The sequence below is a fragment of the Pseudophryne corroboree genome, chromosome 10 (genome assembly GCF_028390025.1).
Source record: "Pseudophryne corroboree isolate aPseCor3 chromosome 10, aPseCor3.hap2, whole genome shotgun sequence".
NCBI lineage: Eukaryota > Metazoa > Chordata > Amphibia > Anura > Myobatrachidae > Pseudophryne > Pseudophryne corroboree.
Window position 1 is genome coordinate 2,009,119 of NC_086453.1, and position 25,172 is coordinate 2,034,290.

General features: G+C 46.5%; 1 protein-coding gene across 1 annotated transcript in view; it reads left to right on the plus strand.

Moving 5' to 3' along the window:
• The window catches only part of LOC134966846 (ephrin type-A receptor 8-like), a 196,577-nt gene that overhangs the window by 35,893 nt on the left and 135,512 nt on the right, over nucleotides 1-25,172 (plus strand). The window contains exons 3-4 of the mRNA XM_063943890.1: nucleotides 1,027-1,312; nucleotides 1,839-1,994. Coding sequence (XP_063799960.1) covers nucleotides 1,027-1,312; nucleotides 1,839-1,994 — 442 coding nt within the window. The remainder of the gene's footprint in view (nucleotides 1-1,026; nucleotides 1,313-1,838; nucleotides 1,995-25,172) is intronic.

Here is a 25,172-nt window from a genome sequence, read left to right on the forward strand (position 1 = left end):
ACCTGGCACTGAGGGATATCTGGCACTGGGGGGGCATGTATACCTGGCACTGAGGGATATCTGGCACTGGGGGGGCATGTATACCTGGCACTGATGGATATCTGGCACTGGGGGGGCATGTATACCTGGAACTGGGGGCTTATCTGGCACTGACGGATATCTGGCACTGGGGGGACATGTGTATCTGGCACTGTGGGCATATCTGGCACTGTGGGGGAATTTCTGTATCCGGCACTGGGGGGCAATGTGTATCTGACACTGTGAGGCAATGTATATCTGGCACTCTGGGGGCATTTGTTTATCTGGCACTGTGGGGCAATGTGTATTTGGCACTGTGAGGCAATGTATATCTGGCAGCCATGGAGACCGTGACAGCGCCGGTGCCATTTCAAGTGTATTGCTGGCCGCCAGCGAGCCAATCGGAACTCGAGAACTGGCAGCCAATCGGGAGCGCAATACACTAATTTTTAATTCATTATTGAATCTTGCGCATAGCAATGCGATTAATCGCGATTAATCTGAGAAAATCATGCGATTAATCGCGATTAGAATTTTTAATCGTTGCCCTCCACTAATATATATATATATTTTGCATTTCATTGGTATTATTTTTATTTCCGGTAATCTTGTTCATACACACGAGGGGCCTGATTCTGAGTCGCACACAACTGCTGCCGCGTCTCCGTATATCCACATCCGCCTCCTTCCTTACACTAATATGAGAATCCGCACGTTATTGTCTGTGCTTCTGCAGTTTCCAAATTCACAGCCTCCACCTGTACTCACACCCACCACATGCTGGCTGCAAGAGATCCTGGCATCCTGTTTCCATGCGCACTCAGCAATCAAGCTCGGAAAGGCAGCGCACGCAACCCTGACATTCACATGAGATGGAACAGTTCCGTGTGTGTGCATGGTCACCCACAGGAATGCCCGGGACACGGATACTGTGGTGCGGATCATCCGTATATACTAGCGATCTCTGGGGGTAATTCAGACCTGATCTCTGGGCTGCGTTTTTTGCAGCCCTGGGATCAGATAGACTCTGTGCGTACCGGTAGCTGCGTGCTAGAATCTGTGCGTACCGGCAGCTGCGTGCTAGAATCTGTGCGTACCGGTAGCTGCGTGCTAGAATCTGTGCGTACCGGCAGCTGCGTGCTAGAACCTGTGCGCACCGGCAGCTGCGTGCTAGACTCTGTGTGTACCGGCAGCTGCGTGGTAGAATATGTGCGTACCGGCAGCTGCGTGCTAGACTCTGTGCGTACCGGCAGCTGCGTGCAGCAAAGAATGTGGCCCCAGGTGAGTAACACAGGTAAATCCACCAATAACATTCATAGTAACATAGTATCTAAGGTTGAAAAAAGACAATTGTCCATCGAGTTCAGTCTATTTGTGGTCTCCTATGCGCGATTATTTAGTAGAAAATTTTGACTGAAGTTGATGACTGCCGTCATGTTTTACCCCTCTTTTTTATAATAACCATAGTGCGTGACTATGCCCCGTAACCCTGGATATCCTTATCCATTAGGAATTTATCTAACCCATTCTTAAAGGTGTTGACTGAGTCGGCCATTACAACTCCCTCAGGCAGGGAATTCCAAACACGTATCGTCCTTACCGTAAAAAAGCCTTTACGCCGTGTTGTGCAGAATCTCCTCTCCTCTAACCTGAGCGAGTGTCCACGAGTTCTCTGTGTTGATCTAACCAAAAACAAGTCCTGCGCAAGATCTGTATATTGTCCCCTTATATATTTGTAAATGTTTATCATCGCCCCTCTTAATCTCCTTTTTTCCAGTGTAAACATGCCTAATTGCAGCTTATCCTTCTTATCTCTGCAGCCTGTGATCTTGGATATTACAAGTCCTCCCCAGGGGATCAGCTGTGCTCCAAGTGCCCCCCGTTCAGTCACTCGGACACCCTGGCCGCTCAGATCTGTGACTGTGACACCAACTACTATCGCTCCACAAGTGACCCCTCTTCTGCCGCCTGCACCCGTGAGTAGCACACCCTCATGTATTCCTGTCATTCAGTCTCTATGGCTCAGTATTGATCAGCCACACTGACTCCCAGGACATGTTCTCTGAGAGATGGCGTCTGTCTTCTTATTATGTTCCTCAGAGGAACCATCATGGTGCCATAGTGTAGGTGGTGGCACGGGTCAGGTAACGCCCTGAGTGAGACCCTCTATTGGAGATATTAGGGTGTCTAGGATTGCCCACACCAACCAGCTCTTGTCACACACACCGTTACCTCCCCGCTGGCAGCACAGAGGGTTTCAGCAACGCAGACACATAATGTATTTTACACCCCCTGTGGTGTAATATGGTACAGGCCCATCCATATAGTGCAGGGTACGCACCTTACTATCACCCTCTGACGGTGAGGTTACCTGGATAATCCGCATAAAGGAAGATCCAAACTGGATAAACAGCGCTGCACGGCGTCTATGTGGTATGGAGTCTGTATCGCACCTCCAACATCCAGATTCCACCCACATGAAACATAAAATAGTGCATAGCGTAATACCAGATGGGAAATAGTCTGCGCGGTACCAGAAAAGCGCGCAGGATGAGCCCCGGGGCTCTGCAGCGTCCATGTCAGAACCGCTCTGACACCACCCATGCCCTGATGAAGGGGAACTGACACACTGGGGGGGACCCTGAGCCAACTGGACGCCTGTGGCCTTGGAGAGCGGTTCTGCCCTGGACATTGCAGAGTCCCCGGGGCTCATCCTGCGCGCTTGTATGGTACCACGCAGACTATTTCCCATCAGGTGGCGGCAGTATGTGTCTCTATGGTATTATAGGTACTGTTTCCCATCTGGTGGTGGCAGTATGTGTCTCTATGGTATTATAGGCACTGTTTCCCATCTGGTGGCGGCAGTATGTGTCTCTATGGTATTATAGGCACTGTTTCCCATCTGGTGGTGGCAGTATGTGTCTCTATGGTAATATAAGCACTGTTTCCCATCTGGTGGCGGCAGTATGTGTCTCTATGGTATTATAGGCACTGTTTCTCATCTGGTGGCGGCAGTATGTGTCTCTATGGTATTATAGGAACTGTTTCCCATCTGGTGGCGGCAGTATGTGTCTCTATGGTATTATAGGCACTGTTTCCCATCTGGTGTCGGCAGTATGTGTCTCTATGGTAATATAAGCACTGTTTCCCATCTGGTGGCGGCAGTATGTGTCTCTATGGTATTATAGGCACTGTTTCCCATCTGGTGGCGGCAGTATGTGTCTCTATGGTATTATAGGCACTGTTTCCCATCTGGTGGCGGCAGTATGTGTCTCTATGGTAATATAAGCACTGTTTCCCATCTGGTGGCGGCAGTATGTGTCTCTATGGTATTATAGGCACTGTTTCCCATCTGGTGGTGGCAGTATGTGTCTCTATGGTAATATAAGCACTGTTTCCCATCTGGTGGCGGCAGTATGTGTCTCTATGGTATTATAGGCACTGTTTCCCATCTGGTGGCGGCAGTATGTGTCTCTATGGTATTATAGGCACTGTTTCCCATCTGGTGGCGGCAGTATGTGTCTCTATGGTATTATGCTAGGCACTATTTCCCATCTGGTGGCGGCAGTATGTGTCTCTATGGTATTATAGGCACTGTTTCCCATCTGGTGGTGGCAGTGCGTGTCTCTATGGTATTATAGGCACTGTTTCCCATCTGGTGGCGGCAGTATGTGTCTCTATGGTATTATGCTAGGCACTATTTCCCATCTGGTGGCGGCAGTATGTGTCTCTATGGTATTATAGGCACTGTTTCCCATCTGGTGGTGGCAGTGCGTGTCTCTATGGTATTATAGGCACTGTTTCCCATCTGGTGGCGGCAGTATGTGTCTCTATGGTATTATAGGCACTGTTTCCCATCTGGTGGTGGCAGTATGTGTCTCTATGGTAATATAAGCACTGTTTCCCATCTGGTGGCGGCAGTATGTGTCTCTATGGTATTATAGGCACTGTTTCTCATCTGGTGGCGGCAGTATGTGTCTCTATGGTATTATAGGCACTGTTTCCCATCTGGTGGCGGCAGTATGTGTCTCTATGGTATTATAGGCACTGTTTCCCATCTGGTGTCGGCAGTATGTGTCTCTATGGTAATATAAGCACTGTTTCCCATCTGGTGGCGGCAGTATGTGTCTCTATGGTATTATAGGCACTGTTTCCCATCTGGTGGCGGCAGTATGTGTTTCTATGGTAATATAAGCACTGTTTCCCATCTGGTGGCGGCAGTATGTGTCTCTATGGTATTATAGGCACTGTTTCCCATCTGGTGGCGGCAGTATGTGTCTCTATGGTAATATAAGCACTGTTTCCCATCTGGTGGCGGCAGTATGTGTCTCTATGGTATTATAGGCACTGTTTCCCATCTGGTGGTGGCAGTATGTGTCTCTATGGTAATATAAGCACTGTTTCCCATCTGGTGGCGGCAGTATGTGTCTCTATGGTATTATAGGCACTGTTTCCCATCTGGTGGCGGCAGTATGTGTCTCTATGGTATTATGCTAGGCACTATTTCCCATCTGGTGGTTGCAGTATGTGTCTCTATGGTATTATAGGCACTGTTTCCCATCTGGTGGTGGCAGTGCGTGTCTCTATGGTATTATAGGCACTGTTTCCCATCTGGTGGCGGCAGTATGTGTCTCTATGGTATTATGCTAGGCACTATTTCCCATCTGGTGGCGGCAGTATGTGTCTCTATGGTATTATAGGCACTGTTTCCCATCTGGTGGTGGCAGTGCGTGTCTCTATGGTATTATAGGCACTGTTTCCCATCTGGTGGCGGCAGTATGTGTCTCTATGGTATTATAGGCACTGTTTCCCATCTGGTGGTGGCAGTATGTGTCTCTATGGTAATATAAGCACTGTTTCCCATCTGGTGGCGGCAGTATGTGTCTCTATGGTATTATAGGCACTGTTTCTCCTCTGGTGGCGGCAGTATGTGTCTCTATGGTATTATAGGCACTGTTTCCCATCTGGTGGCGGCAGTATGTGTCTCTATGGTATTATAGGCACTGTTTCCCATCTGGTGGCGGCAGTATGTGTCTCTATGGTAATATAAGCACTGTTTCCCATCTGGTGGCGGCAGTATGTGTCTCTATGGTATTATAGGCACTGTTTCCCATCTGGTGGCGGCAGTATGTGTCTCTATGGTAATATAAGCACTGTTTCCCATCTGGTAGCGGCAGTATGTGTCTCTATGGTATTATAGGCACTGTTTCCCATCTGGTGGCGGCAGTATGTGTCTCTATGGTAATATAAGCACTGTTTCCCATCTGGTGGCGGCAGTATGTGTCTCTATGGTATTATAGGCACTGTTTCCCATCTGGTGGTGGCAGTATGTGTCTCTATGGTAATATAAGCACTGTTTCCCATCTGGTGGCGGCAGTATGTGTCTCTATGGTATTATAGGCACTGTTTCCCATCTGGTGGCGGCAGTATGTGTCTCTATGGTATTATAGGCACTGTTTCCCATCTGGTGGCGGCAGTATGTGTCTCTATGGTATTATGCTAGGCACTATTTCCCATCTGGTGGCGGCAGTATGTGTCTCTATGGTATTATAGGCACTGTTTCCCATCTGGTGGTGGCAGTGCGTGTCTCTATGGTATTATAGGCACTGTTTCCCATCTGGTGGCGGCAGTATGTGTCTCTATGGCATTATGCTAGGCACTATTTCCCATCTGGTGGCGGCAGTATGTGTCTCTATGGTATTATAGGCACTGTTTCCCATCTGGTGGTGGCAGTGCGTGTCTCTATGGTATTATAGGCACTGTTTCCCATCTGGTGGCGGCAGTATGTGTCTCTATGGTATTACAGGCACTGTTTCCCATCTGGTGGCGGCAGTATGTGTCTCTATGGTAATATAAGCACTGTTTCCCATCTGGTGGCGGCAGTATGTGTCTCTATGGTAATATAAGCACTGTTTCCCATCTGGTGGCGGCAGTATGTGTCTCTATGGTATTATAGGCACTGTTTCCCATCTGGTGGCGGCAGTATGTGTCTCTATGGTATTATAGGCACTGTTTCCCATCGGGTGGCGGCAGTATGTGTCTCTATGGTATTATAGGCACTGTTTCCCATCTGCTGGCGGCAGTGCGTGTCTCTATGGTATTATAAGCACTGTTTCCCATCTGGTGGCGGCAGTATGTGTCTCTATGGTATTATGCTAGGCACTATTTCCCATCTGGTGGCGGCAGTATATGTCTCTATGGTATTATAGGCACTGTTTCCCATCTGGTGGTGGCAGTGCGTGTCTCTATGGTATTATAAGCACTGTTTCCCATCTGGTGGCGGCAGTATGTGTCTCTATGGTATTATGCTAGGCACTGTTTCCCATCTGGTGGTGGCAGTATGTGTCTCTATGGTATTATGCTAGGCACTATTTCCCATCTGGTGGCGGCAGTATGTGTCTCTATGGTATTATGCTAGGCACTATTTCCCATCTGGTGGCGGCAGTATGTATCTTTATGGTATTATGCTATGCACTGTTTCCCATCTGGTGGCGGCAGTATGTGTCTCTATAGTATTATAGGCACTGTTTTCCATCTAATGGTGGCAGTATGTGTCTCTATGGTTTTATGCTAGGCACTATTTCCCATCTGGTGGCGGCAGTATGTGTCTCTAAGGTATTATGCTATGCACTATTTCCCATCTGGTGGTGGCAGTATGTGTCTCTATGGTATTATAAGCACTGTTTCCCATCTGGTGGTGGCAGTATGTGTCTCTATGGTATTATAGGCAATGTTTCCCATCTGGTGGTGGCAGTATGTGTCTCTATGGTATTATGCTAGGCACTATTTCCCATCTGGTGGCGGCATTATGTGTCTCTATGGTATTATAGGCACTGTTTCCCATCTGGTGGTGGCAGGGCATGTCTCTATGGTATTATAAGCACTGTTTCCCATCTGGTGGCGGCAGTATGTGTCTCTATGGTATTATGCTAGGCACTGTTTCCCATCTGGTGGTGGCAGTATGTGTCTCTATGGTATTATGCTAGGCACTAATTCCCATCTGGTGGTGGCAGTATGTGTCTGTATGGTATTATAGGCACTATTTCCCATCTGGTGGTGGCAGTATGTGTCTCTATGGTATTATAGGCACTGTTTCCTACTCTGGTGGCGGCAGTGCGTGTCTCTAAGGTATTATAAGCACTATTTCCCATCTGGTGGTGGCAGTATGTGTCTCAATGGTATTATGCTAGGCACTATTTCCCATCTGGTGGCGTCAGTGTGTGTCTCTATGGTATTATAGGCACTGTTTCCCATCTGGTGGTGGCAGTGCGTGTCTCTATGGTATTATAGGCACTGTTTCCCATCTGGTGGCGGCAGTATGTGTCTCTATGGTATTATGCTAGGCACTATTTCACATCTGGTGGTGGCAGTATGTATCTCTATGGTATTATAGGCACTGTTTCCATCTGGTGGTGGCAGTATGTGTCTCTATGGTATTATACTAGGCACCGTTTCCCATCTGGTGGTGGCAGTATGTGTCTCTAAGGTATTATGCTAGGCACTGTTTCCCATCTGGTGGTGGCAGTATGTGTCTCTATGGTATTATAGGCACTCTTTCCCATCTGGTGGCGGCTGTGCGTGTCTCTAAGTATTATAAGCACTATTTCCCATCTGGTGGTGGCAGTATGTGTCTCTATGGTATTATGCTAGGCACTATTTCCCATCTGGTGGCGGCAGTATGTGTCTCTATGGGATTATAGGCACTGTTTCCCATCTAGTGGTGGCAGTGCGTGTCTCTATGGTATTGTAGGCACTGTTTCCCATCTCGTGGCGGCAGTTTGTGTCTCTATGGTATTATGCTTGCCACTATTTCCCATCTGGTGGCGGCAGTATGTGTCTCTATGGTATTATGATTGCTAGGCACTATTTCCCATCTGGTGGCGGAAGTATTTGTCTCTATGGTATTATACTAGGCACTATTTCCCATCTGGTGGCGGCAGTATGTGTCTCTATGGTATTATAGGCACTGTTTCCCATCTGGTGGTGGCAGTAGTATGTGTCTTTATGGTATTATGCTAGGCACTAATTCCCATCTGGTGGCGGCAGTATGTGTCTCTAAGGTATTATGCTTGGCACTATTTCCCATCTGGTGGTGGCAGTATGTGTCTCTATGGTATATAGGCACTATTTCCCTTCTGGTGGTGACAGTTTGTGTCTCTATGGTATTATAAGCAGTATTTCCCATCTGGTGGTGGCAGTATGTGTCTCTATGGTATTATGCTAGGCACTATTTCCCATCTGGTGGCAGCAGTATGTGTCTCTATGGTATTATAGGCACTGTTTCTCATCTGGTGGTGGCAGTATGTATCTCTATGGTATTATGCTAAGCAATTTTTCCCTTCTGATGGTGGCAGTATGTGTTTCTATTGTATTATAGGCACTGTTTCCCATCTGGTGGCAGCAGTCTGTGTCTCTATGGTAATATAGGCACTGTTTCCCATCTGGTGGCGGCAGTATGTGTCTCTATGTTATTATGCTAGGCAATACTTCCCATCTGGTGGTGGCTGTATGTGTCTCTATGGTATTATAGGCACTGTTTCCCATCTGGCGGCGGCAGTATTTGTCTCTATGGTAATATAGGCACTGTTTCGCATCTGGTGGCGGCAGTATGTGTCTCGATGGTATTATAGGCACTGTTTCCCATGTGGTGGCGGCAGTGCATTTCTCTATGGTATTATAGGCACTGTTTCCCATCTGGTGGTGGCAGTATGTGTCTCTATGGTATTGTAGGCACGGTTTCCCATCTGGTGGCGGCATTATGTGTCTATATGGTATTATAGGCACTATTTCCCATCTGGTGGTGGCAGTATGTGTTTCTATGGTATTATTTTAGGCACTATTTCCCATCTGGTGGCAGCAGTATGTGTCTCTATGGTATTACAGGCACTGTTTCTCATCTGGTGGTGGCAGTATGTATCTCTATGGTTTTATGCTAAGCAATTTTTCCCTTCTGGTGGTGGCAGTATGTGTTTCTATTGTATTATAGGCACTGTTTCCCATCTGGTTGCAGCAATCTCTGTCTCTGTGGTAATATAGGCACTATTTCCCATCTGGTGGCGGCAGTATGTGACTCTATGGAATTATAGGCACTGTTTCCCATCTGGTTGTGGCAGTGTGTGTCTCTATGGTATTATAGGCACTTTTTCACATCTGGTGATGGCAGTATGTGTCGCTATGGTATTATAGGCACTATTTCCCATCTAGTGGTGGCAGTATGTGTCTCTATGGTATTATGCTAGGCACTATTTCCCATCTGGTGGCAGCAGTATGTGTCTCTATGGTATTATAGGCACTATTTCCCATCTGGTGGTGGCAGTATGTGTCTCTATGGAATTATAGGCACTGTTTCCCATCTAGTGGCGGCAGTATGTGTCTCTATGGTATTATAGGCACTATTTCCCATCTGGTGGTGGCAGTATGTGTCTCTATAGTATTATAGGCATTGTTTCCCATCATGTGGTGGCGGCAGTATATATCTCTATGGTATTATGCTAGGCACTGTTTCCCATGTGGTGGTGGCAGTATGTGTCTCTATGGCATTATGCTAGGCACTATTTCCCATCTGGTGGCGGCAGTATGTGTCTCTAAGGTATTATACTAGGCAATATTTACCATCTGGTGGCGGCAGTATGTGTCTCTATGGTATTATAGGCACTGTTTCCCATCTGGTGGTGGCAGTATGTGTCTCTATGGTATTATAGTCACTATTTCCCATCTGGTGGTTGCAGTATGTGTCTCTATGGTATTATGCTAGGCACTATTTCCCATCTGGTGGTGGCAGTAAGTGTCTCTAAGGTATTATAGGCACTGTTTCCCATCTGGTGGTGGCAGTATATGTCTGAATGGTATTATAGGCACTATTTCCCATCTGGTGGTGGCAGTATGTGTCTCTATGGTATTATAGGCACTGTTTCCCATCTGGTGGTGGCACTATGTGTCTCTATGGTATTATGCTAGGCACTAATCTGGTGGCGGCAGTATGTGTCTCTAAGGTATTATGCTACTGTAGGCACTATTTCCCATCTGGTGGTGGCAGTATGTGTCTCTATGGTATTATAAACACTATTTCCCATCTGGCGGTGGCAGTATGTGTCTCTATGGTATTATATGCACTATTTCCCTTCTGGTGGCGACAGTATGTGTCTCTATGGTATTATAAACACTATTTCCCATCTGGCGGTGGCAGTATGTGTCTCTATGGTATTATGCTAGGAACTATTTCCCATCTGGTGGCGGCAGTATGTGTCTCTATGGTATTATAGGCACTGTTTCCAATCTGGTGGTGGCACTATGTGTCTCTATGGTATTATGCTAGGCACTAATCTGGTGGCGGCAGTATGTGTCTCTAAGGTATTATGCTAGGCACTATTTCCCATCTGGTGGTGGCAGTATGTGTCTCTATGGTGTTATATGCACTATTTCCCTTCTGGTGGTGACAGTTTGTGTCTATATGGTATTATAAGCAGTATTTCCCATCTGGTGATGGCAGTATGTGTCTCTATGGTATTATGCTAGGCACTATTTCCCATCTGGTGGCGGCAGTATGTGTCTCTATGGTGTTATAGGCACTATTTTCCATCTGGTGGTGGCAGTATGTGTCTCTATGGTATTATAGGCATTGTTTCCCATCTGGTGGTGGCAGTATGTTTCTCTTTAGTATTATAGGCATTGTTTCCCATCTGGTGGCGGCAGTATGTGTATCTATGGTATTATAGGCACTGTTTCCCATCTGGTGGCGGCAGTATGTGTCTCCATGGTATTATAGTCACAGTTTCCCATCTGGTGGTAGCAGTATGTGTCTCTATGGTATTATGCTAGGCACTATTTCCCATCTTGTTGCGGCAGTGCGTGTCTCTATGGTATTATGCTAGCCACTATTCCCCATCAGGTGGCGGCAGTATGTGTCTCTATGGTATTATGCTAGGTATTACTTCCTATCTGGTGGTGGCAGTATGTATCTCTATGGTATTATGCTAGGCACTTTTTCCCATTTGGTGGCGGCAGTGCGTGTCTCTATGGTATTATAGGCATTGTTTCCCATCTGGTGGTGGCAGTGCGTGTTTCTATGGTATTATAGGCACTGTTTCCCATCTCGTGGCGGCAGTATGTGTCGCTATGATATTATGCTAGGCACTATTTCCCATCTGGTGGCGGCAGTATGTGTCTCTATGGTATTATGCTAGGCACTATTTCCCATCTGGTGGTGGCAGTATGTGTCTCTATGGTATTATAGGCACTGTTTCCCATCTGGTGGTGGCAGTGGGTGTCTCTATGGTATTATAGGCACTGTTTCCCATCTCGTGGCGGCAGTATGTGTCTCTATGGTATAATGCTAGGCACTATTTCCCATCTGGTGGCGGCACTATGTGTCTCTATGGTATTATGCTAGGCACTATTTCCCATCAGGTGGCGGAAGTATATGTCTCTAAGGTATTATGCTAGGCACTATTTCCCATCTGGTGGTTGCAGTATGTGTGTCCATGGTATTATAACCACTGTTTCCCATCTGGTGGTGGCAGTATGTGTCTCTATGGTATTTTAGGCACTGTTTCACATCTGGCGGCGGCAGTATGTGTCTCTATGATATTATGCTAGGCACTATTTCCCATCTGGTGGCGGCACTATGTGTCTCTATGGTATTATGCTAGGCACTATTTCCCATCTGGTGGAGGCAGTATGTGTCTCTTTGGTATTATTGGCACTGTTTCCCATCTGGTGGTGGCAGTATGTGTTTCTATGGTATTATGCTAGGCACTATTTCCCATCTGGTGGTGGCAGTATGTGTCTCTATGGTATTATAGGCACTATTTCCCATCTGGTGGTGGCAGTATGTGTCTCTATGGTATTATAGGCACTATTTCCCATCTGGTGGTGGCAGTAAGTGTCTGTATGGTATTATAGGCCCTATTTCCCATCTGGTGGTGGCACTATGTGTTTCTATGGTATTATGCTAGGCACTATTTCCCATCTGGTGGTGGCAGTATGTGTCTCTATGGTATTATAGGCACTATTTCCCATCTGGTGGAGGCAGTATGTGTCTCTATGGTATTATTGGCACTGTTTCCCATCTGGTGGTGGCAGTATGTGTTTCTATGGTATTTTGCTAGGAACTATTTCCCATCTGGTGGTGGCAGTATGTGTCTCTATGGTATTATAGGCACTATTTCCCATCTGGTGGTGGCAGTACGTGTCTCTATGGTATTATAGGCACTGTTTCCCATCTGGTGGCGGCAGTATGTGTCTCTATGGTATTATAGGCATTGTTACCCATCTGGTGGCGGCAGTATGTGTCTCTATGGTATTATAGGCACTGTTACCTATCTGGTGGTGGCAGTATGTGTCTCTAAGGTATTATAGGCACTTTTTCACATCTGGTGGCGGCAGTATATGTCTTTATGGTATTATGCTAGGCACTATTCCCCATCTGGTGGCGGCAGTATGTGTCTCTATGGTATTATGCTAAGCACTTTTTCCCATCTGGTGGTGGCAGTATGTGTCTCTATGGTATTATGCTAGGCAATATTTCCCATCTGGTGTTAGCAGTATGTGTCTCTATGGTATTATAGGCACTGTTTCCCATCTGGTGGCGGCAGTATGTATCTCAATGGTATTATGCTAGGCACTGATTCCCATCTGGTGGTGGCAGTGCGTGTCTCTATGGTATTATAGGCACTGTTTCCCATCTGGTGGTGGCAGTATGTGTCTGTATGGTATTATAGGCACTGTTTCCCATCTGGTTTCGGCAGTATGTGTCTCTATGGTATTATAGGCACTGTTTCCCATCTGGTGGCGGCAGTATGTGTCTCCATGGTATTATAGTCACAGTTTCCCATCTGGTGGTGGCAGTATGTGTCTCTATGGTATTATGCTAGGCACTATTTCCCATCTGGTTGCGGCAGTGCGTGTCTCTATGGTATTATGCTAGGCACTATTCCCCATCAGGTGGCGGCAGTATGTGTCTCTATGGTATTATGCTAGGTATTACTTCCTATCTGGTGGTGGCAGTATGTATCTCTATGGTATTATGCTAGGCACTATTTCCCATCTGGTGGCGGCAGTGCGTGTCTCTATGGTATTATAGGCATTGTTTCCCATCTGGTGGTGGCAGTGCGTGTCTCTATGGTATTATAGGCACTGTTTCCCATCTCGTGGCGGCAGTATGTGTCTCTATGATATTATGCTAGGCACTATTTCCCATCTGGTGGCGGCAGTATGTTTCTCTATGGTATTATGCTAGGCACTATTTCCCATCTGGTGGCGGAAGTATATGTCTCTAAGGTATTATGCTAGGCACTATTTCCCATCTGGTGGTGGCAGTATGTGTCTCCATGGTATTATAACCACTGTTTCCCATCTGGTGGTGGCAGTATGTGTCTCTATGGTATTATAGGCACTGTTTCCCATCTGGCGGCGGCAGTATGTGTCTCTATGGTAATATAAGCACTGTTTCCCATCTGGTGGGGGCAGTATGTGTCTCTATGGTATTATTGGCACTGTTTCCCATCTGGTGGCGGCAGTATGTGTCTCTAAGGTATTATAAGCACTGTTTCCCATCTGGTGGTGGCAGTATGTGTCTCCATGGTATTATAACCACTGTTTCCCATCTGGTGGCGGCAGTATGTGTCTCTATGGTAATATAAGCACTGTTTCCCATCTGGTGGGGGCAGTATGTGTCTCTATGGTATTATTGGCACTGTTTCCCATCTGGTGGCGGCAGTATGTGTCTCTATGGTATTATAGGCACTATTTCCCATCTGGTGGCGGCAGTATGTGTCTCTAAGGTATTATGCTAGGCACTGTTTCCCATCTGGTGGTGGCAGTATGTGTCTCTATGGAATTATAGGCACTATTTCCCATCTGGTGGCGGCAGTATGTGTCTCTATGGTATTATAGGCACTGTTTCCCATCTGGTGGTGGCAGTATGTATCTCTATGGTATTATAGGCACTGTTTCCCATCTGGTGGCGGCAGTATGTGTTTCTAAAGTATTATAGGCATTGTTTCCCATCTGGTGGTGGCAGTATGTGTCTCTATGGTATTATAGGCACTGTTTCCCATCTAGTGGCAGCAGTATGTTTCTCTTTAGTATTATAGGCATTGTTTCCCATCTGGTGGTGGCAGTATGTGTTTCTAAAGTATTATAGGCATTGTTTCCCATCTGGTGGTGGCAGTATGTGTCTCTATGGTATTATAGGCACTGTTTCCCATCTGGTGGCGGCAGTATGTGTTTCTAAAGTATTATAGGCATTGTTTCCCATCTGGTGGTGGCAGTATGTGTCTCTATGGTATTATAGGCACTGTTTCCCATCTAGTGGCAGCAGTATGTTTCTCTTTAGTATTATAGGCACTGTTTCCCATCTGGTGGCATCAGTGCGTGTCTCTATGGTATTATACGCACTGTTTCACATCTGGTGGCGGCAGTGCGTGTCTCTATGGTATTATAGGCACTGTTTCCCATCTGGTGGCGGAAGTATGTGTCTCTAAGGTATTATAGGCACTGTTTCCTATCTGGTGGTAGCAGTATGTGTCTCTGTGATAGTATGCTAGGCACTATTTCCCATCTGGTGATGGCAGTATGTGTCTCTAAGGTATTATAGACACTGTTTCCTATCTGGTGGTAGCAGTATGTGTCTCTGTGGTATTATGCTAGGCACTGTTTCCCATCTGGTGGTGGCAGTATGTTTCGCAATGGTATTATGCTAGGCACTATTTCCCATCTGGTTGCGGCAGTGCGTGTCTCTATTGTATTATGCTAGGCACTATTCCCCATCAGGTGGCTGCAGTATGTGTCTCTATGGTATTATGCTAGGTATTACTTCCTATCTGGTGGTGGCAGTATGTGTCTCTATGGTATTATGCTAGGCACTATTTCCCATTTGGTGGCGGCAGTGCGTGTCTCTATGGTATTATAGGCATTGTTTCCCATCTGGTGGTGGCAGTGCGTGTCTCTATGGTATTATAGGCACTGTTTCCCATCTGGTGGCGGCAGTATGTGTCTCTATGGTATTATAGGCACTGTTTCCCATCTGGTGGCGGCAGTATGTGTCTCTATGGTATTATGCTAGGCACTATTTCCCATCTGGTGGCGGCAGTATGTGTCTCTATGGTATTATGCTAGGCACTGTTTCCCATCTGGTGGCGGCAGTGCGTTTCTCTATGGTATTATAGGCATTGTTTCCCATCTGTTGGTGGCAGTGCGTGTCTCTATGGTATTATAGGCACTGTTTCCCATCTGGTGGCGGCAGTTTGTGTCTCTATAGTATTATAGGCACTGTTTCCCATCTGTTGGTGGCAGTATGTGTCTCTATGATTTTATAGGCACTGTTTCCCATCTGGTGTCAGCAGTATGTGTCTCTATGGTATTATAGGCACTGTTTCCCATCTGGTGGCGGCAGTATGTATCTCTATGGTATTATAGGCACTGTTTCCCATCGGGTGGCGGCAGTATGTGTCTCTATGGTATTATAGGCACTGTTTCCCATCTGGTGACGGCAGTGCGTGTTTCTGTAGTATTATAGACACTGTTTTCCATCTGGTGGCGGCAGTATGTGTCTCTATGGTAATATAGGCATTCTTTCCCATCTGGTAGCGCCAGTATGTGTCTCGATGGTATTATGCTAGGCACTATTTCCCATCTGGTAGCGGCAGTATGTGTCTCTAAGGTATTATGCTAGGCACTATTTCCCATCTGGTGGTGGCAGTATGTGTCTCCATGGTATTATAACCACTGTTTCCCATCTGGTGGTGGCAGTATGTGTCTCTATGGTATTATAGGCACTGTTTCTCATCTGGTGGCGACAATATGTGTCTCTATGTTATTATGCTAGGCACTATTTCCCATCTGCTGGTGGCAGTATGTGTCTCCTTGGTATTATAACCACTGTTTCCCATCTGGTGGTGGCAGTATGTGTCTCTATGGTATTATAGGCACTGTTTCCCATCTGGTGGTGACAATATGTGTCTCTATGGTATTATGCTAGGCACTATTTCCCATCTGGTGACGGCAGTATGTGTCTCTATGGTATTATGCTAGGCACTATTTCCCATCTGGAGGCGGCAGTATGTGTCTCTATGGTATTATTGGCACTGTTTCCCATCTGGTGGTGGCAGTATGTGTCTCTAAGGTATTATAGGCACTGTTTCCCATCTGGTGGTGGCAGTACGTGTTTCTATGGTATTATGCTAGGCACTATTTCCCATCTGGTGGCAGCAGTATGTGTCTCTATGGTATTATTCTAAGCACTTTTGCCCATCTGGTGGTGGCAGTATGTGTCTCTATGGTATTATGCTAGGCAATATTTCCCATCTGGTGTTGGCAGTATGTGTCTCTATGGTATTATAGGCACTGTTTCCCATCTGGTGGCGGCAGTATGTATCTCTATGGTATTATGCTAGGCACTGTTTCCCATATGGTGGCGGCAGTGCGTGTCTCTATGGTATTATAGGCACTGTTTCCCTTCTGCTGGTGGCAGTATGTGTCTCTGTGGTATTATAGGCACTGTTTCCCATCTGGTGGCGGCAGTATGTATCTCTATGGTATTATAGGCACTGTTTCCCATCGGGTGGCGGCAGTATGTGTCTCTATGGTATTATAGGCACTGTTTCCCATCTGGTGGCGGCAGTATGTATCTCTATGGTATTATAGGCACTGTTTCCCATCGGGCGGCGGCACTATGTGTCTCTATGGTATTATGCTAGGCACTAATCTGGTGGCGGCAGTATGTGTCTCTAAGGTATTATGCTAGGCACTATTTCCCATCTGGTGGTGGCAGTATGTGTCTCTATGGTATTATATGCACTATTTCCCTTCTGGTGGTGACAGTTTGTGTCTCTATGGTATTATAAGCAGTATTTCCCATCTGGTGGTGGCAGTATGTGTCTCTATGGTATTATGCTAGGCACTATTTCCCATCTGGTGGCGGCAGTATGTGTCTCTATGGTGTTATAGGCACTGTTTCCCATCTGGTGGCGGCAGTGCGTGTCTCTATGGTATTATAGGCACTGTTTCACATCTGGTGGCGGCAGTATGTGTCTCTATAGTATTATAGGCATTGTTTCCCATCTGGTGGTGGCAGTATGTGTCTCTATGGTATTATAGGCACTGTTTCCCATCTAGTGGCGGCAGTATGTTTATCTTTAGTATTATAGGCATTGTTTCTCATCTGGTGGCGGCAGTATGTGTATCTATGGTATTATAGACACTATTTCCCATCTGGTGGCGGCAATATGTGTCTCCATGGTATTATAGTCACAGTTTCCCATCTGGTGGTGGCAGTATGTGTCTCTATGGTATTATGCTAGGCACTATTTCCCATCTGGTCGCGGCAGTGCGTGTCTCTATGGTATTATGCTAGGCACTATTCCCCATCAGGTGGCGGCAGTATGTGTCTCTATGGTATTATGCTAGGTATTACTTCCTATCTGGTGGTGGCAGTATGTATCTCTATGGTATTATGCTAGGCACTATTTCCCATCTGGTGGCGGCAGTATGTGTCTCTAAGGTATTATGTTAGGCAGTGTTTCCCATCTGGTGGTGGCAGTATGTGTCTCTAAGGTATTATGCTAGGCACTGTTTCCCATCTGGTGGCAGCAGTATGTGTCTCTATGGTATTATAGGCACTGTTTCCCATCTGGTGGCGGCAGTGCGTGTCTCTATGGTATTATAGGCATTGTTTCCCATCTGGTGGTGGCAGTGCGTGTCTCTATGGTATTATAGGCACTGTTTCCCATCTCGTGGTGGCAGTATGTGTCTCTATGATATTATGCTAGGCACTATTTCCCATCTGGTGGCGGCAGTATGTGTCTCTATGATATTATGCTAGGCACTATTTTCCATCTGGTGGTGGCAGTATGTGTCTCTATGGTATTATAGGCACTGTTTCCCATCTGGTGGTGGCAGTGGGTGTCTCTATGGTATTATAGGCATTGTTTCCCATCTCGTGGCGGCAGTATGTGTCTCTATGGTATAATGCTAGGCACTATTTCCCATCTGGTGGTGGCACTATGTGTCTCTATGGTATTATGCTAGGCACTATTTCCCATCTGGTGGCGGAAGTATATGTCTCTAAGGTATTATGCTAGGCACTATTTCCCATCTGGTGGAGGCAGTATATGTCTCCATGGTATTATAACCACTGTTTCCCATCTGGTGGTGGCAGTATGTGTCTCTATGGTATTATAGGCACTGTTTCCCATCTGGCGGCGGCAGTATGTGTCTCTATGGTATTATGCTAGGCTCTATTTCCCATATGGTGGCGGCAGTATGTGTCTCTAAGGTATTATAGGCACTGTTTCCCATCTGGTGGCGGCAGTATGTGTCTCTATGGTATTATAACCACTGTTTCCCATCTGGTGGCGGCAGTATGTGTCTCTATGGTATTATGCTAGGCAATATTTCCCATCTGGTGTTGGCAGTATGTGTCTCTATGGTATTATAGGCACTGTTTCCCATCTGGTGGCGGCAGTATGTATCTCTATGGTATTATGCTAGGCACTGTTTCCCATATGGTGGTGGCAGTGCGTGTCTCTATGGTATTATAGGCACTGTTTCCCATCTGCTGGTGGCAGTTTGTGTCTCTGTGGTATTATAGGCACTGTTTCCCATCTGGTGGCGGCAGTATGTATCTCTATGGTATTATAGGCACTGTTTCCCATCGGGTGGCGGCAGTATGTGTCTCTATGGTATTATAGACACTGTTTCCCATCTGGTGGCGGCAGTATGTATCTCTATGGTATTATAGGCACTGTTTCCCATCGGGTGGCGGCACTATGTGTCTCTATGGTATTATGCTAGGCACTAATCTGGTGGCGGCAGTATGTGTCTCTAAGGTATTATGCTAGGCACTATTTCCCATCTGGTGGTGGCAGTATGTGTCTCTATGGTATTATATGCACTATTTCCCTTCTGGTGGTGACAGTTTGTGTCTCTATGGTATTATAAGCAGTATTTCCCATCTGGTGGTGGCAGTATGTGTCTCTATGGTATTATGCTAGGCACTATTTCCCATCTGGTGGCGGCAGTATGTGTCTCTATGGTGTTATAGGCACTGTTTCCCATCTGGTGGCGGCAGTGCGTGTCTCTATGGTATTATAGGCACTGTTTCCCATCTGGTGGCGGCAGTATGTGTCTCTATAGTATTATAGGCATTGTTTCCCATCTGGTGGTGGCAGTATGTGTCTCTATGGTATTATAGTCACTGTTTCCCATCTAGTGGCGGCAGTATGTTTATCTTTAGTATTATAGGCATTGTTTCCCATCTGGTGGCGGCAGTATGTGTATCTATGGTATTATAGACACTATTTCCCATCTGGTGGCGGCAATATGTGTCTCCATGGTATAATAGTCACAGTTTCCCATCTGGTGGTGGCAGTATGTGTCTCTATGGTATTATGCTAGGCACTATTTCCCATCTGGTCGCGGCAGTGCGTGTCTCTATGGTATTATGCTAGGCACTATTCCCCATCAGGTGGCGGCAGTATGTGTCTCTATGGTATTATGCTAGGTATTACTTCCTATCTGGTGGTGGCAGTATGTATCTCTATGGTATTATGCTAGGCACTATTTCCCATCTGGTGGCGGCAGTATGTGTCTCTAAGGTATTATGTTAGGCAGTGTTTCCCATCTGGTGGTGGCAGTATGTGTCTCTAAGGTATTATGCTAGGCACTGTTTCCCATCTGGTGGCAGCAGTATGTGTCTCTATGGTATTATAGGCACTGTTTCCCATCTGGTGGCGGCAGTGCGTGTCTCTATGGTATTATAGGCATTGTTTCCCATCTGGTGGTGGCAGTGCGTGTCTCTATGGTATTATAGGCACTGTTTCCCATCTCGTGGTGGCAGTATGTGTCTCTATGATATTATGCTAGGCACTATTTCCCATCTGGTGGCGGCAGTATGTGTCTCTATGATATTATGCTAGGCACTATTTTCCATCTGGTGGTGGCAGTATGTGTCTCTATGGTATTATAGGCACTGTTTCCCATCTGGTGGTGGCAGTGGGTGTCTCTATGGTATTATAGGCATTGTTTCCCATCTCGTGGCGGCAGTATGTGTCTCTATGGTATAATGCTAGGCACTATTTCCCATCTGGTGGTGGCACTATGTGTCTCTATGGTATTATGCTAGGCACTATTTCCCATCTGGTGGCGGAAGTATATGTCTCTAAGGTATTATGCTAGGCACTATTTCCCATCTGGTGGAGGCAGTATATGTCTCCATGGTATTATAACCACTGTTTCCCATCTGGTGGTGGCAGTATGTGTCTCTATGGTATTATAGGCACTGTTTCCCATCTGGCGGCGGCAGTATGTGTCTCTATGGTATTATGCTAGGCTCTATTTCCCATATGGTGGCGGCAGTATGTGTCTCTAAGGTATTATAGGCACTGTTTCCCATCTGGTGGCGGCAGTATGTGTCTCTATGGTATTATAACCACTGTTTCCCATCTGGTGGCGGCAGTATGTGTCTCTATGGTATTATGCTAGGCAATATTTCCCATCTGGTGTTGGCAGTATGTGTCTCTATGGTATTATAGGCACTGTTTCCCATCTGGTGGCGGCAGTATGTATCTCTATGGTATTATGCTAGGCACTGTTTCCCATATGGTGGTGGCAGTGCGTGTCTCTATGGTATTATAGGCACTGTTTCCCATCTGCTGGTGGCAGTTTGTGTCTCTGTGGTATTATAGGCACTGTTTCCCATCTGGTGGCGGCAGTATGTATCTCTATGGTATTATAGGCACTGTTTCCCATCGGGTGGCGGCAGTATGTGTCTCTATGGTATTATAGACACTGTTTCCCATCTGGTGGCGGCAGTATGTATCTCTATGGTATTATAGGCACTGTTTCCCATCGGGTGGCGGCACTATGTGTCTCTATGGTATTATGCTAGGCACTAATCTGGTGGCGGCAGTATGTGTCTCTAAGGTATTATGCTAGGCACTATTTCCCATCTGGTGGTGGCAGTATGTGTCTCTATGGTATTATATGCACTATTTCCCTTCTGGTGGTGACAGTTTGTGTCTCTATGGTATTATAAGCAGTATTTCCCATCTGGTGGTGGCAGTATGTGTCTCTATGGTATTATGCTAGGCACTATTTCCCATCTGGTGGCGGCAGTATGTGTCTCTATGGTGTTATAGGCACTGTTTCCCATCTGGTGGCGGCAGTGCGTGTCTCTATGGTATTATAGGCACTGTTTCCCATCTGGTGGCGGCAGTATGTGTCTCTATAGTATTATAGGCATTGTTTCCCATCTGGTGGTGGCAGTATGTGTCTCTATGGTATTATAGTCACTGTTTCCCATCTAGTGGCGGCAGTATGTTTATCTTTAGTATTATAGGCATTGTTTCCCATCTGGTGGCGGCAGTATGTGTATCTATGGTATTATAGACACTGTTTCCCATCTGGTGGCGGCAGTATGTGTCTCCATGGTATTATAGTCACAGTTTCCCATCTGGTGGTGGCAGTTTGTGTCTCTATGGTATTATGCTAGGCACTATTTCCCATCTGGTCGCGGCAGTGCGTGTCTCTATGGTATTATGCTAGGCACTATTCCCCATCAGGTGGCGGCAGTATGTGTCTCTATGGTATTATGCTAGGTATTACTTCCTGTCTGGTGGTGGCAGTATGTATCTCTATGGTATTATGCTAGGCACTATTTCCCATCTGGTGGCGGCAGTATGTGTTTCTAAGGTATTATGCTAGGCAGTGTTTCCCATCTGGTGGTGGCAGTATGTGTCTCTAAGGTATTATGCTAGGCACTGTTTCCCATCTGGTGGCAGCAGTATGTGTCTCTATGGTATTATAGGCACTGTTTCCCATCTGGTGGCGGCAGTGCGTGTCTCTATGGTATTATAGGCATTGTTTCCCATCTGGTGGTGGCAGTGCGTGTCTCTATGGTATTATAGGCACTGTTTCCCATCTCGTGGTGGCAGTATGTGTCTCTATGATATTATGCTAGGCACTATTTCCCATCTGGTGGTGGCAGTATGTGTCTCTAAGGTATTATAGGCACTGTTTCCCATCTGGTGGTGGCAGTGGGTGTCTCTATGGTATTATAGGCATTGTTTCCCATCTCGTGGCGGCAGTATGTGTCTCTATGGTATAATGCTAGGCACTATTTCCCATCTGGTGGTGGCACTATGTGTCTCTATGGTATTATGCTAGGCACTATTTCCCATCTGGTGGCGGAAGTATATGTCTCTAAGGTATTATGCTAGGCACTATTTCCCATCTGGTGGTGGCAGTATGTGTCTCCATGGTATTATAACCACTGTTTCCCATCTGGTGGTGGCAGTATGTGTCTCTATGGTATTATAGGCACTGTTTCCCATCTGGCGGCGGCAGTATGTGTCTCTATGGTATTATGCTAGGCACTATTTCCCATATGGTGGCGGCAGTATGTGTCTCTAAGGAATTATAGGCACTGTTTCCCATCTGGTGGCGGCAGTATGTGTCTCTATGGTATTATAACCACTGTTTCCCATCTGGTGGTGGCAGTATGTGTCTCTATGGTATTATAGGCACTGTTTCCCATCTGGCGGCGGCAGTATGTGTCTCTATGGTATTATGCTAGGCACTATTTCCCATCTGGTGGCGGCAGTATGTGTCTCTAAGGTATTATAGGCACTGTTTCCCATCTGGTGGCGGCAGTATGTGTCTTTATGGTATTATGCTAGGCACTATTTCCCATCTGGTGGCGGCAGTATGTGTCTCTATAGTATTATGCTAGGCACTATTTCCCATCTGGTGGCGGCAGTATGTATCTCTAAGGTATTATGCTAGGCACTGTTTCCCATCTGGTGGTGGCAGCAGTATGTGTCTCTAAGGTATTATGCTAGGCACTGTTTCCCATCTGGTGGCAGCAGTATGTGTCTCTATGGTATTATAGGCACTGTTTCCCATCTGGAGGCGGCAGTGCGTGTCTCTATGGTATTATAGGCACTGTTTCCCATCTGGTGGTGGCAGTATGTATCTCTATGGTATTATGCTAGGCACTGTTTCCCATCTGGTGGCGGCAGTATGTATCTCTAAGGTATTATGCTAGGCACTGTTTCCCATCTGGTGGTGGCAGCAGTATGTGTCTCTAAGGTATTATGCTAGGCACTATTTCCCATCTGGTGGCGGCAGTATGTATCTCTAAGGTATTATGCTAGGCACTGTTTCCCATCTGGTGGTGGCAGCAGTATGTGTCTCTAAGGTATTATGCTAGGCACTATTTCCCATCTGGTGGCGGCAGTATGTGTCTCTATGGTATTATAGGCACTGTTTCCCATCTGGTGGCGGCAGTATGTGTCTCTAAAGTATTATAGGCATTGTTTCCCATCTAGTGGCGGCAGTATGTGTCTCTATGGTATTATGCTACGCACTATTTCCCATCTGGTGGCGGCAGTATGTTTCTCTTTAGTATTATAGGCATTGTTTCCCATCTGGTGGTGGCAGTATGTGTCTCTATGGTATTTTGCTAGGCACTATTTCCCATCTGGTGGGGGCAGTGCGTGTCTCTATGGTTTTATACGCACTGTTTCACATCTGGTGGCGGCAGTGCGTGTCTCTATGGTATTATAGGCACTGTTGCCCATCTGGTGGCGGCAGTATGTGTCTCTAAGGTATTATAGACACTGTTTCCTATCTGGTGGTAGCAGTATGTGTCTCTATGGAATTATGCTAGGCACTATTTCCCATCTGGTTGCGGCAGTGCGTGTCTCTATTGCATTATGCTAGGCACTATTCCCCATCAGGTGGCGGCAGTATGTGTCTCTATGGTATTATGCTAGGTATTACTTCCTATCTGGTGGTGGCAGTATGTGTCTCTATGGTATTATGCTAGGCATTATTTCCCATTTGGTGGCGGCAGTGCGTGTCTCTATGGTATTATAGACACTGTTTCCCATCTGGTGGCGGCAGTATGTGTCTCCATGGTATTATAGTCACAGTTTCCCATCTGGTGGTGACAATATGTGTCTCTATGGTATTATGCTAGGCACTATTTCCCATCTGGTTGCGGCAGTGCGTGTCTCTATTGTATTATGCTAGGCACTATTCCCCATCAGGTGGCGGCAGTATGTATCTCTATGGTATTATGCTAGGTATTACTTCCTATCTGGAGGTGGCAGTATGTGTCTCTATGGTATTATGTTAGGCACTATTTCCCATTTGGTGGCGGCAGTGCGTGTCTCTATGGTATTATAGGCATTGTTTCCCATCTGGTGGTGGCAGTGCGTGTCTCTATGGTATTATAGGCACTGTTTCCCATCTCGTGGCGGCAGTATGTGTCTCTATGGTATTATGCTAGGCACTATTTCCCATCTGGTGGCGGCAGTATGTGTCTCTATGGTATTATGCTAGGCACTGTTTCCCATCTGGTGGCGGCAGTATGTGTCTCTATGGTATTATAGGCACTGTTTCCCATCTGACGGCGGCAGTATGTGTCTCTATGGTATTATGCTAGGCACTATTTCCCATCTGGTGGCGGCAGTATGTGTCTCTAAGGTATTATAGGCACTGTTTCCCATCTGGTGGCGGCAGTATGTGTCTTTATGGTATTATGCTAGGCACTATTTCCCATCTGGTGGCGGCAGTATGTGTCTCTATGGTATTATGCTAGGCATTATTTCCCATCTGGTGGCGGCAGTATGTGTCTCTAAGGTATTATGCTAGGCACTGTTTCCCATCTGGTGGTGGCAGTATGTGTCTCTAAGGTATTATGCTAGGCACTGTTTCCCATCTGGTGGCAGCAGTATGTGTCTCTATGGTATTATAGGCACTGTTTCCCATCTGGTGGCGGCAGTATGTATCTCTATGGTATTATGCTAGGCACTGTTTCCCATCTGGTGGCGGCAGTATGTTTCTCTTTAGTATTATAGGCATTGTTTCCCATCTAGTGGCAGCAGTATGTTTCTCTTTAGTATTATAGGCATTGTTTCCCATCTGGTGGTGGCAGTATGTGTCTCTATGGTATATTGCTAGGCACTATTTCCCATCTGGTGGGGGCAGTGCGTGTCTCTATGGTATTATACGCACTGTTTCACATCTGGTGGCGGCAGTGCGTGTCTCTATGGTATTATAGGCACTGTTTCCCATCTGGTGGCGGCAATATGTGTCTCTAAGGTATTATAGGCACTGTTTCCTATCTGGTGGTAGCAGTATGTGTCTCT